The following is a 14,523-nucleotide window of genomic DNA, read 5'->3' as shown; positions in this document are numbered from 1 at the left end:
TGACGCCACAAAGGCTTTCGATTCTATCGAATTGCCCTATCTCTTTGAGGTCCTCCACAGATTTGGCTTCGGACCCAAGTTCATCCGCTGAGTACAACTCTTGTATACAGACTGACTAGGCCAAGTACGGGTCAACAACCACACGTCTAGACAGTTTAGATCTCACAGGGGAACAAGGCAGGGGTGCCCCCTGTCACTGTTGTTGTTTGCCCTCACCCTGGAACCCCTGGCCCACTGGATCTGCACAGATGTCTACATCAGAGGCCTCCAATGGAACGATGAGATAACGGACAAAATTTCCCTCTATGCAGATGACATCCTGGTATATGTTAGGTATATAACACAGGGGGATGACTATTTAGGAAGACAGAGGCTGGAATCTATAGCACAGAATTTTATATACAAGGATACCTCTGACACCATAGATTGAATACTTGTTTGTTGCCACAATAGTCCCTTTATTTGACCTTGGGCTTGAAATTTATAATTTTTCGTTATTTTCACTTTTTTATATACACAATTAGAATCTCCTTCATTTAAAAAAATGCAGTCACCTCTCCTTAAGTCTTATCTGTACAATCAATCAATCAATCAAAGCATTTATATAGCGCACTACTCACCCAGAGGGTCTCAAGGCGCTAGGGGAGGGGGGTCCGCTACTGCTCTAACAGCCAGGTCTTGAGTTGCTTCCTGAAGGCGAGGTGGTCCTGGGTCAGGCGGAGGTGGGTCGGGAGGGAGTTCCATGTCTTGGCGGCGAGGTAGGAGAAGGACCGTCCCCCCTGTGGTGGCTCTTCGGATGTGGGGGACGGCGGCGAGGGCGTGGCCGGTCGATCGAAGCTGGCGTTTGGGAGCGTAGAAGTTGAGGCGGCTGTTGAGGTATCCTGGGCCTTGGTTGTGTAGGGCTCTGTGTGCGTGGGTGAGGAGTCGGAAGGTGATTCTCTTGTTGACCGGGAGCCAGTGCAAGTCTCAGGTGTACGGAGATGTGGCTGCGATGGGGGATGTCCAGGATGAGTCGTGCTGAGGCGTTCTGGATCCGCTGGAGTCTCTTCTGGAGTTTGGCGGTGGTTCCGGCGTAGAGGGAGTTGCCGTAGTCCAGGCGGCTGGTGACAAGGGCCTGGGTTACCGTCTTCCTGGTCTCGTGGGGATCCACCGGAAGATCTTACGTAGCATGCGCAGGATGTTGAAGCACGACGAGGAGACGGCGTTGACTTGTCTGGTCATGGAGAGGGAGGAGTCCAGGATGAAGCCCAGGTTACGTGCGTGGTCTGTTGGTTTGGGTGCGCTGCCTAGGGTGGGGGGCCACCAGGAGTCGTCCCAGGCGGAGGGTGAGGATCCCAGGATGAGGACTTCCGTCTTGTCCGAGTTCAGTTTCAGGCGGCTGTTCTTCATCCATTCGGCTACCTCTTTCATCCCTTCGTGAAGGTTGGCTCTGGCGGTGGCGGGGTCGTTGGTGAGGGAGAGAATCCGCTGGGTGTCGTCGGCGTAGGAGATGATGTTGAGGTTGTGCTGGCGTGCGATGTCTGCGAGGGGGCTCATGTAGACGTTGAAGAGGGTTGGACTGAGCGAGGAGCCTTGAGGAACGCCGCAGATGACTTCGGTGGCTTCAGATCTGAACGGGGGGAGGCGGACTCTCTGTGTCCTTCCGGCGAGGAAGGAGATGATCCACTCCAGTGCCTTCTCCTGGATTCCGACGTTGCTGAGTCGCTGCACTAGTTTACGGTGGCAGACAGTGTCGAAGGCCGCAGAGAGGTCTAGGAGGATGAGGGCTGCTGTTTCTTCGTTGTCAAGCAGTGCTCGGATGTCATCGGTGGCTGCGATCAGGGCGGTCTCGGTGCTGTGGTTGGCCCGGAAGCCAGACTGCGAGAGGTTGAGGGATCCATTTGTCTCGAGGAAGGCGGCCAGCTGCTTGTTGACGGTCTTCTCGATGACTTTTGCAGGAAACAGGAGCAGCGAGATGGGGTGGTAGCGGTGTCGAAGGAGGTGTTCATACACAGTCTCTATATATACAAAACATTAAATTATACACAACATCTATATACCGAAAACATATAGATTTGTACACCATATGTACATGCAACTTGTTGCTTGATGCAGTATAGAATAATTGAACTCGATGTTACTTCATCACAATTAAACTTAACACATAGAGTTTCTATTGATTCACAAGTTCAAAGATAATAAATTCTCTCTTGTTTGTCCCACTTATAATTGAGAAAATACCACACTGGGGCCTTTGTGGTATTTTCTTAATTATAAGTAGGACAAACAAGAGAATCTACGTTACATCAGACCCCAAAGTGTTCCACGACCGAAACCAGGGCGGCTTTATTTAAAATGTTGGCACTCCCACGTTTCTTGTACGCCATGCAGAATTGTCCCTTCCAGATCCCCGATTCTCATTTTAGTGCTATGGAGGGTGACATTCGACTCCTATTATGAGACGGTGGTGCAGCCCGTATCGCCTTACGCAAACTCTGCCGAAGCTGGTACGACTGTGGTATCGCCTTGCCTAACCTGCGCCTCTACTACTGGGCGTCACAACTGGTGGCCGTTAACCAATGGATACATGGTTCGCCCATGAATCCGGCCTACCTCCTCGACAGAAGCCAGACCGTGCGAGAGGGCTACCTGGGTGCCCTTTATAGCAAACCGGTTAGGAATAGATATGTTGGACCCATGGCACACACAGTCGCAATCTGGCATAGAGCAAACAAAAGTATGGGGTGGTCGGAGAAAATTACTGCGGCAACACCGCTATGATCCTCTCCACAATTGGGCTCCCTCTGCTTTCTTCGAGGATTCGAAAAATTGGACACGATAGGCAATTCGACGGTGGGCGACTTAGTTCACAGGGGTAAATACTGACGTTTGCTGAGCTACAGGCCAAACACTCCCTTTCACTGACAGAATCTTTCCGCTATCTTCAAATCAAACATGCCATCCATGCCGCCATCCCCGACCTCACATCCATACCCGAGACTTCCCCCCTGAAGGATAGACTGCTATCAGAACCCCTCCCTACGAAGGCCATCTCCTACACATACCGCAAGCTCTGTAATAACCTTACTGACACCTTCCAGCCACTGCTAGACAAATGGGAGGCGGACCTGGGTCCGTTGGATGACGAGGAATGGCAGGCGGCCTTAATGTCCCCTAGAGAGGCGGCAATCTGCCATCGGTTTCGGGTAATCCAACTGAAAGTACTACACAGGGCCTACAGGTCTGCTCCCACGCTAGCCAAAATCGATAGGCGCCCTGATGAGCTGTGCTTACGGGGCTGCGGCCTACCCGGCACCTTCTACCACACCCTCTGGGAATGCCCTGTGGTACAGCGATTCTGGGAGGGAACACATCGCAAAATGGGTGACTCCCTGGGTAAGCCAGTCCCACTATCGGCCAAAGAATGTGTCCTTAATGTATGGGGGGCCACCGATTTGAATGACCTGGAACTACAATGGGCAGCGTTGGGTTTCCTGCTTGTTAAGCGCTCTATAGCTATGAAATGGGGTGCTCCCGGGAGGCCGCTGGTGGTGGGCAGGATGGCTGAGATGGATCGCTGCATGCTTGCCGAAAAAACGGTTTATAAAATCAGAGGCTGCCCCAAGAAGTGGGACAAAAAATGGAGACATTGGAACAAATACCGTGGCGAACTCTGTGAATCCCCGACGATGGAGCTGGCCATGGCCAGAGTTGGACCTATATGACGAAATGTATGCAAATCTCTTTCTTGATTGTGGTAACCTTGACTCAATTGTGTCGATGTACATGTGACTGATTTCATGACTCTGCTTTCTTTCTAATAAAAAATTATGTTAAAAAATAAATAAATAAGTACCCAAGCTAAAACATTGGTGGGGCCATGTCGTACGGTGCATTTGGACAACACAAATGTCAAAACTGTGCAAGACTGACATCACGCACATCATCAGGATATGATAGCCTTAGTCCTGGCAAGCTCACAGTGCACCCACTAGATCCCTAAACTATACAGGGTTCCGGAGGGTATAAGCAACCGTAGAACATGACACCTCTGACTTCCTAAGGAAATCGAGGAAGCAGACCAGTCCCTTTCATTAGTAACTCATTCATGCCCAAAGGGAGATACAAGAAATATTCGAACTGGAATTTCAATCATTTATTGAAGCATTATGATTCTTGTAAAATTCAAGCACTCCAACGATTAATAGAATGAAAAAGAATTGAGTAAACAGCATTACTAGAATTATAAAGAAGATTAACAATGCCGTCAGTGTGCAGGGACATTCATTATAAGCATACATGTAAAATCACATCATAACTCCTACCTAGCACTTCCTAACCTAGTGTGCTTAGGTGGTGTGAATCTGCCAGAATACCCTACGGTGGTGATTTTTTTTTTTATTCATCATCATCAAAAATAACCATTCATTACACATTTCAGAGTGGCATTATTATACAAAATATCAGTAATGGAGCATTGTATTCCAGAAAAAAACATGAAAAAAAGATCTATCCAGAAAATATAACCGAATATGCGGACCACCATAATACATGATACATATTTGCTTAAAGATAAATTATACCAAATGGGATTTCTTATTAAGACCAAGCATAACCCCTTTCCATTATACCCTATTTACCCTTCTTCCAGCCTCGGTTTCCATTCTGTGACTGGGGCCCATATCCTTTTCCCTGCTTGCTTTCTCTTCCATCCCTTGCTGTCATATAGTGCTTTCTCTAATGTATATATAGCCAGCAATCATGACATCCACTGTTGAAATGTTGGTGGATTTAGATCTTTCCAAAGTGTTGCAATGCATAGCCGACTTAGTGTCATTGCTACATATTCAAATTCATGATGGGGAACCTCAATACCATCCCTGGTTACCACTAAAACCATAACTTCGCTTGTTAGAGAGATAGAGATCCCCAAAGATTTATCAAAGAATTGCTCTAATGATCGTTTAAATAAGTCTAGAGAGGGGCATGAAGCGAACATATGCACTGTGTCAGCTTGTGAAGATTGGCATCTCGGGCAGGTTATCCCCCTTGTTCCGCAACATCGTGCAATTCTGTGCGGTGTATAGTAGAGCTCGAACATAGTTTTATATTGTTCCCATATGTCAATCAGCCCATTATCTTGCATCAGCTGTATCAATGCCCTATGGCTTTTCTTCTTCTGTCCAGAGAACCTTGCTGGGTTGCTTTTCCACAGGCCGTCCAGACCATTAATATTCAGATCTCCGCACACAATGATTGGCATAGGCCAGTTGGTCATTTGTGCATTAATATAATCGATGACCTCCGGGTCATCCACTGTGGGAGCATAGACCGCACAGAGTGTGAAATTGAATCCCTGCACCTGGCATTCCATCATGACCCATCGGCCATAAGCATCTGCCTTCTGTCTTTTCACTACCACAAACCTTCCCCTCGCCAGTATAGCCACCCCCGAGTTCTTGTACCTTGTGTTGTATATGCTAGTAATTGGTAGCCCAGTTGTTCTTGTTTTTTGGAGACCTCAATATGAGTTTCCTGTACACATATAAGGTCGGCATGCATTGTCCTTAAATATTACTTCAAATCTCTTAGTTTTTTTGCATCATTCAGCCCACATATATTCATCGTAACTATCCGCATGATTTTTTTTTACATTCGCTCTTCCTCTTCCTATATATGTCTATATGTCACTCTGGCCCTTCTTGTTTCTCGATGATGATGATGTTTTTATCCCCTTTTCTCCCCACGTGCCCCCTTGTCCCCCCCGTGCTCCCCCTTCTCAACGATCCCTCCCCCACCTCCCCCCCACCTATTGAAGCAAGCAGACCTAAGGTCTCTGTGATGGAGTCTGGCCGTCAGCCTCCCTCTGCCAAGACTTATATGTCTAGTGCATTTTTACCAAAACAGCCAACACTATAAATTCAACAACCCCTACATTTTATATATTTTTTCTTTTTTTAAAAATATATTTTGAGCCTTACTGATCAGCCCTTGAATTATTCTAGTTGCTCCCCTGCCCTTTCCTCCAAGTGTCAATTCTTGCACCCTCAAACCTGCCCTTCCAGATTCTCACCCAGTTGACCCCAATTACCCCATTGTCCCCATTGTCCCAATGTCTATTGTCTTTCGTGCAAATATGAACTTCATGGGGTACCTCTGGCTGGTCCACTGAGGTTAAGTGTATCCATATATGCTCATGCTTGTATTTCAGACATGAAGACTCTAGTGGTGTTTTTTGTGTATTATCTTCAACCTCGCTGGATTCATTAAATATGCCTGCAAGCCCATCTGATGACAAGGATCCAACAGTTCTCTCAGTCTCCATCGCCTTTCAACTGTGATATGACAGTAGTCCGGGGTTGTGAGGAAGGTCTGATTATCAAACTACCGTTTGGCATTGGGTCGGGCTTTAGCATACACTTCCTCCCTCAATAGAAAATTGTCAAAATATATCAATATGGCTCTCGGCCTCTGCGCTCCTTCCCGAGTCCTCGACTGGTTCTTCTTCAATGTCATTGGGAATCAGTGTACTCTTTGGACTTCTTTTTCCCACTCCCAATGACTCAGCTCTGGAAATGCGCCTTTCAGCAGCTTTAGAACATAGGCTCTTACATCATCTCCCTCCACCCCTTCTTCAATACCCAAAATCCTGAGATTGTTTCGCCTCTGGCGGGTCTCTAAATCTTACAATTTCTATTGGACGTCTACTATTTGTTTTTCGTATCCGATTAACTTAGCAGAGTCTTTTACTTGCTGATCTTCCAGGGTACTTGTGCGGTCCTCCAGATGGGTTACCCTTGCGTTTGTATCTGTACAGATCTTTGCGACTTTTTTGATTGCACATTGTAAATTCTTAGTTGCAACTCGATTTTCCCCCCTCGATCTTTGTCTCATCTTGCAATTGTTTTATTGAGTCTAAGATCAGCTGTAACGTAGGTGCTTCCGTTTCCGCAGCTCCCTGTACTGTATTCTCCGGGTAGATCACCCGGGTGGCTGAATAATCCCATTTCAGGGCTGCTTCCGTAATAGCCACGCTAACTCGCCTTTGACCGCTGGCTGTCTTCTCCTGTGATTGTGAATCTCTCTGCCGCCTCGACAGCCTCTTTCTCCTAGTAGATAGATCCTTTTCCCTTGAAGAAGCTCTGCTATTCCCTTCTGAGCTGAGAGCTAGGCTAATGTCTGTGGGGTTTTCCCTTCCACTCTCTTCAATGTCGGAGGGGGCCCTTAGAGTCATCAGACCAATCTGGAACTGAGAAAAAATTGTCAGCTACATCCTGGTTGTCCTCTGCGCCACTCGGACCACTGCTTGCTGTGATCTCCTTTACCAGCAGCTCAGTCAACAACAGCTCTGCATCCATTCCACTTGCCACATCTGTGGCACCTGGCTCTATCATTCCTTGCTCTGGGAGAATGCCTTGCTGTTCCCGGGCGTCCATGATCTCCCCCCATTGAGTTTCAGGTTGAGCTGCCTAAGTATCTGAGACCGGTCTTGGACCCTCCTGGATGTTTGCTTTACCCTTAGGAGTGACCGCTTTTTTCTCCATATTCTTTTTGGCTGTGTTAGGTTGATTGGCAGGGGAAAAATAGCCTGTGATACTTTTTATAGTCCCAGTGTTTGCCACCATGTTTGTTACCCCCCTGCTTCTTTCCCCTGGTATTACTCCACGCACCTGCACCTTCATCATTATTGTTCTTGGTGCCTGCCCCCCCACTCTCACCTGGGGTACAACCGGCGTCCTTGCCTTTCACCGGCTCCTTCTGGGATACAGGGTGCTTCGAGGGGGCAGCTACTTGCTCAGCAACTGGTACCCTTACCTTTCCCCCACAGGTGATTTTTGGGGCCATTCTGAACGCGAGTGAACTACTCGCCTCAGTGTAGTCACTCAACCTGCCTCTCTCCTTACCGCTCCGGGTCCCTCCGTTCAGCCTGCCTCCGTATGCTCCGAATTTCCAAGCTCTGTTAGATAGCCGGGCTCCGCCTGGTGTGCCGACTCCAACTCTGTCTGCAGCACCGACACCGCCAGAAGCCCACACAGAGGTCCAAGCGACTCGCTGCCCTCGTGTCTCCACGAAGCTACTTGCTTCCGTATGTCCGCTCGACTTGCCACTGTTCTTGCCGCTCCGGGTCCTTCTGATCCCTCTGATCCGGCTGCCTCCGCATGCTCCTCCACATCTGAGTCTGCGGACTCTGTTGGTTAGCCTAGCTCCGCTAGGTGCGCTGACTCAGACTCCGTCAGCAGCACCAGCACCGCCAGTAGCCCACGCAGAAGTCCAAGCGGCTCGCTGCACACGGAGCTCAACTAATTCTACCAATGCCGCCGCTACATTTGCCAGAAGCTTCAAAACCAGCCCTTCGATAGTGTGCAGGTAAATGCCGTCGCTCAGAGCTGCTTCCATGGGGCATGTAATCTCTTAATGCACCATTTTTACAATCTACTCCATACCGGCATCTGGAGCGTTCTCACCAGCCGTCAGCCAGACACCATCTTGCTACCCCCCTACGGTGATCTAACTCCCTAGTTACCAAAGCTTATGTTTCATCTGGGAGTCCATTCTTGTGCAGAGCAGGCCATCATCTGTCTCAGAAAGGTAAACAGGATTCAGCTGGGCTGGAATTCCGGCATGGGCCAACCTTGATAGTGACAACAAAATGCTCAAAGGATTGGTGTTGTTTATATAACAAACTTCGCCCATGTTGCCATAGTGGAGTCAGTCAGGCCGTCATTATTGGTCCAACCATTGCAGTGGCTGGCGCGGAGCGGACAACAAACATCAACATTTTGCGCAGTGAACTGAAGTCCATATTAATATGCCTACAAAGAAGTGTAAATGTAAGCAAATCCATGTCAGCGAATATTATCTTATATGTGTCAAAAGCCAACGTTTAAGGAAAGATGTCAACTTTAAATGTGAACATGTAAAATTGTTATGTTTCCCATCTGAGGCCTATGTAACCATAAAACACCCCAATCTTAAGAACATAATGGTATTCCTATCATATCAACACACTGTACTTCAGTTATTAAAGTGCACATAAATGTTTAGTTATAAAGGTTTACACACAGACATACTTACATGTTACTAACTTCACATTGACTAGAAGATTAGCATTTAAAATGAATGTTAACGGATCAGGTCCACCTTCTTCCAAGAGTGACATAAGCTGTTTGTGACATGGCCGTTCTTCCATCATTGCTTCTATTTACAGAAAGAAACAAACAGAGCACAAATGAGGAAAGCAGGAATTTTAAGTATTGCTTGTTATGAAGTAGTTGCTTACTAGATAAATACTAATCAGAATAGATCTGTGCATGTACAAAGAACACAGCCGGAAGCCTTGTCCTGTTCTCTTCTTTTGGGACTATGATGGACATGATGAAAAAACTAGTTACTTACCTGTACACTATGGTACTCTAGTATTATCTTTCATAGATTAACATACATGTATCTTTTCCGTCGTCATGGTGGGAGTCTCACGGTAACAGAATGACCACAGCAGTATCAGAGTAAAAACTGCATAGAAAATCCCATAAGGAACCATAATATTTGGTAGCCAAACCCCATCATTATTTGGTCCAAAACTCAGCCAATCAGCTGCCAGCCCTGACATCACACTCCCCAGCAGAGCCATCATACCTCAGATTTCCAGCCCCAAGTGAGAGCCAAGGATATATCTAGAGATAAGAGGTCTACCTGAGTAACGGGGAGGTGGGCGGGCCGCATGTGAATCTGTGAAAGATAATACTGGAGAACCATAGTGTACAGGTAAGTAACTAGTTTTTTCTCCAGTATTGAATCTTTCATAGATTCGCATGCTTGTATCAGAATAGCGAGCAGTACTTGTGACAAGATGCGTTGCTCAGGTTAGAACCTCACATCCTCTGTGGGCTCTGCCCCTATTTTTTGAATATTAACAACCATAAGATTAGAATGATTGCTAAGATTTGAAACAAAGCATGCCTATGACCAGACAGTATATAAATTATGCAAGAACATAAACATTAACCATCGGCAACACATGTGTAATCTATTTGGATGTAGAAGTAAGCATACGGGAAAACAAACTATGCACTAAGATGTACCGCAAACCCACATCCTGTAATAGCATCCTCCATGCAAATAGCGGTCATCCCTCAAATTTAAAATGGAGTATACCGTACGGAGAGATGTTAAGAGCGAAAAGGAACTGCTCCGAAAAAGAAGACTTGGATGTAGAAATAGAGAGAATGTTTAGCCGGTTCCTATCCAGAGGATACCCGCTAGAAGTTTTGACAACAGCAAAAACCCGGATGCATCTGAAGAACAGATCAGATCTCTTGATCTCACGGAAAGAACAAAAACGAACAATGGAAGCCCAAGAGATCATTCGAGATCCACAGATGGAAAAATCGGAAAATGTAACACGTCTCATTATGGACTTTGATAATCAAAGCCAAAATCTGAAGAAGATCGTAAAAAAGAATTGGAATATTCTTCTATTAGACAAAACTCTTCGGGAACACTGAACTCCTTTTCCGAGTATCACCTCTAGGAAGACATCGTCCCTCAGAGACATCTTGACACAAAGCCATCTGGAGAAAAAGCAACCAGAGAAAGAAACAATACCGTGGTTGAGCACACCAGGCTTTTGGAAATGTATAAAGTGCAAAGCTTGCGAACATGGTAAGAACATCAAGGAATATACTTTGCTAAATGGGAAAATTGAAAAGATCTCAGACCATATCACCTGCGAATCAAAGTTTGTTATTTACAGACTTGAATGCCCATGTGGAAAAGAATACATTGGGAGTACCATCAACAAACTAAAATTGCGGATCCTCCAACACCTGCGCGCAATTAAGAACAATGATCTGAACTACCCCATGGCAAAACATTTTAATGAACACCATAAAGGGGATTGCACCAAATTAATATACTCAGGGTTGAAACTTGCCAAGATATCCAAAAGAGGAGGAAACCACACCTTGAAATTAAGAAAGATGGAAAGCAGGATGGTTCTTGGGATGGGAACTGAATACCCACATGGTCACAACTTGGATGCACAGTTATATGTACACTTTGATAAATAAAAGAACCAGCAATTTGCACAGTTTATGCAATAACATTTGGCAAGCCAATTGCATCAAATGCTATGTACAACATATGAATTTATCTCTCTTCCCCCTGTCTTTGAAATGTAAGCAAAATAGAAAAAATCTTATCAACAACAAAGCCCGTGAGAAGTGCAGGAACAATGTGAATATGTATAAAATGACTAAAAGTTGTACCCAAGAAATGATAAGAGGGATTGATAAGAGTGAAGAGTCTTTATTGTAACTGAACATATGGCTGGAAATGTCCTTGAAAAGCAACAAGAAGGAAGTGGCAAGATACTGAAATCAAAGCCATATTTGAACTCTAGAAAAGGACAAAAAGTCCTATTTGAGAAAAGACTGAGGAACTATTGGTCTTGTCCAGTTACATAGACTCCAGCCACCTTGATCGGGACTTAATTGAATTAGTCTACTTTAGCATCTATTATTTCCCTCTTTCTTCCTCCTGAGCCTTTCACTTCTTTTACTTTTTGGTCATTGTTTTCCAGTATTGTGTCAATCATTGAAATACTTATATTTTATAGGAATTCTGGTAGTTACAATCTCCCTAATAAGTAAATGAACTCCTTTCTGTTATGGGTCCTGGCATGGATTGTAGCAGAAATATAATATATGAGATATATATATCCTTAAGATACACATTGTCTTATGCACATTGGCACCCTCCTAAAACTGTACTTCACTAGAAGAAACAATAATAATAATGTTATTTTACAGAATAATTAGAGATAAGGGTAATTGCATAAACAACGAGAAAATAGACTTCAGTTGCCGTAGACCATTTAATTGGAGGATTTAATTAAATCTTTTCTTTTTGTATTTATAATATAGATATGTACTTCACATGAACTCGATAGACAAATGCAAAAATGTACAAATGTATAGATGGTTGTAACAAACAGAATTCTAGAACCGCACATCAAACACTCCAATAGGAATAACGGAAAACCTATGGATGACATCTTTTCACCTTTTTTACACATACCTGCACTTCATACAGTTTTTTCTTCCGTATAAGTCATTTAATAGTACTTTACTATGGAATTGTAATGTTGGAATTGAAAACTCAGTGTAAAATGGCATTTACAAAGGGCCTTGTACATATGCTCAAGATTGGTAGTCTAGTTGTTTTTAAAAAATGGTTGGAAACTGATGAGGGTACTTACACAGAGCACTGTATAAATTGTCTAGACACATAGGACTCTATGGTCCAGTTGAAGACCAAGTATAGTCGAAACGCATAGGCCGTCCTGTTGCTAAATGCACATGGTGTTATAAAAGAATAAATAACTGAAACTTACTGCTGCTGTGGTGCCGTGACTTCTGTATACAAGGTGGGAACGAACCAGAAGATTCAAATTTATATATATATATATATATATATATATATATATATATATATATATATATATATATATAATTAAATATATATTTTTTGACAAATACCCTAATGAAATGAATGGCGAAGAACAGCTTGTCCCACTGCTGCATCATCACGTCTTGCCCTGCAAATGTCGGACAGAGACACACCTGCAAATAGGGCCGAAGAAGTTGCAATCTTTCTGGTGGAATGCTCATGTACTCTGGATTGTAGAGGTTTACTAGCTTTGTCATGACACAAAGAGATAGCCGAAGAAATCCATCTAGAAATACTAGATCTGGACAGTGCCAAACCTTTTCTTGGTCCAAAAAAACCCACAAAAAGTTGGTTTGTTTTCCTGAACGACTTGTTCTGTCAATGTACAACTTTAAACACCGTTTGATGTCCAGGGAATGCCTCTACATTATATCTTCTTTTACCCACAACAGAGTGTAGAGCCCTTTCCGCAGACGATGAAGGATCTCTAAAAAATGTAGGTAATACCACAGGCTCGTTGAGATGAAATATGGAGGGAACCTTAGAAATGAACTTCGGATTTGTTCTCAAGATAACCTTATCTGGTGGGAATTGGAGAAAAGGTTCTGAAATCGAGAAAGCCTGAATTTCGCTGACTCTCCTTGCTGAAGTGAGAGCTAAAAGCAAGGTTGTTTTCCATGAAAGAAATTGTAAATCTGCTTTATGTACCAGTTCAAAGGGCAGTTTCATGAGCTGTGCAAGAACCGTATTAAGCTGCCAAGAGACTGTTGGACGGTGAACCGAGGGAAATACCCTGAAATGCCCTTTGAGAAATTCTTTTATCATTCTTTGAGACCAGAGAGATGGATGGTTAGGATCCCTTCTATATCTTGAGATGACTGGCAAATGTACTTTTATAGATGCATGTGAAAGACCCGCTTTAGCCAAATGCAAAAGATATGGCAGAATTTGTTCTGAAGAGATATTAAAGGGATGAAGGTTTTGAGATGCGCACCATTGACAAACTCTCTTCCATTTAGCCGTATAAGTCTTGTTCGTAGAAATTGCCCAGGATCTTGAGAGAATATCTCAGCATTCCTGACAAATATTTAAACATTGGAATTCATGCTCGTGAGGTTCCATGCTGACAAATTGAGCGATTTCAAATTTGGATGGAGAATTTGACCTTTGTTCATTGAGATCAGGTTCTGTGAGAATGGGAACTAAATCCTGGGTGTCATAGACAGCTTGAGGAGATCTGAGAACCAAGCTTGTCTCGGCCACGCTGGAGCTATGAGGATTAAGTGGCGCGGTTCTGATTTCATTTTCCGAATCACTCTCGATATCAGAAACAATGGAGGGAATGCATAAGCGAACATCCCTGTCCAGCACATTAGAAGTGCATTGCCCCACAATCCTTTCTGATGAAATCTGCTTGCAAAGTGTTTGCATTTTGAGTAGTGAATCTTCGCGAACAGATCCAGTGATTGGGTTCCCCATAGGCGAAAGACTTGGAGAAGATGACCTTGATCTAATTCCCACTCGTGAGAAACACTTGTTGATCTGCTGAGGGTATCTGCTCTTATGTTGTCCACACCTGGAATATTTTGAACTTGCAGCGTGATGTTGTGGAGTAGTAACCACCTCCAAATCTCTTGCGCTTGTTTTGAGAGAAGTTATGACTTTGTAAGCCCTTGTTTCAATAGGTAAAACACGGTCGTTGTACAGTCTGTCCTTACCAGTACTGTGGAACCTCTGAATCTGGGTAGAAATGCCTGTAATCCCAAGAACACTGCCTTTAGCTCCAGAAGGTTGATGTGAAGATGAGATTCGCATTCTGACCAATGACCCTGAATTTCGAGGTCTTGGAGATGTGCCCCCCAAACTTGAAGAGATGCGTCTGTCATCATAACATAACTGTGATGCTGAGGTTCCAAGAGAAGACCTCTTGTTAAATTATTTCTGATTTTCCACCATGACAGGGCCTTTTTTATCAGAGGAGAGTTAGTCACTCGAACTTCGAAGGATCCTTGAGATTGAATCCATTATTTGTCCAGAAGCTCTTGAAGAGGCCTCATGTGCAGTCTGCAATTGGGAAGTAAGGGGATACAAGAA

At 44.5% G+C, this 14,523-nt stretch overlaps 1 protein-coding gene across 5 annotated transcripts in view; it reads right to left on the bottom strand.

Annotated features, from left to right (window-relative positions):
• The window catches only part of ZFYVE16 (zinc finger FYVE-type containing 16), a 743,498-nt gene that overhangs the window by 348,423 nt on the left and 380,552 nt on the right, over window positions 1–14,523 (bottom strand). For all 5 annotated transcript variants that reach the window (XM_086960830.1, XM_086960829.1, XM_086960828.1 and 2 more), the window contains one exon: window positions 9,055–9,177. In XM_086960830.1, the coding sequence (XP_086816956.1) occupies window positions 9,055–9,177 (123 nt within the window). The remainder of the gene's footprint in view (window positions 1–9,054; window positions 9,178–14,523) is intronic.

This window comes from Lissotriton vulgaris, chromosome 3_1 (assembly GCF_964263255.1).
Source record: "Lissotriton vulgaris chromosome 3_1, aLisVul1.2, whole genome shotgun sequence".
Lineage (NCBI taxonomy): Eukaryota > Metazoa > Chordata > Amphibia > Caudata > Salamandridae > Lissotriton > Lissotriton vulgaris.
Note: the sequence above shows the minus strand (reverse complement) of the source record. Positions and strands in the feature narration are given on the sequence as shown.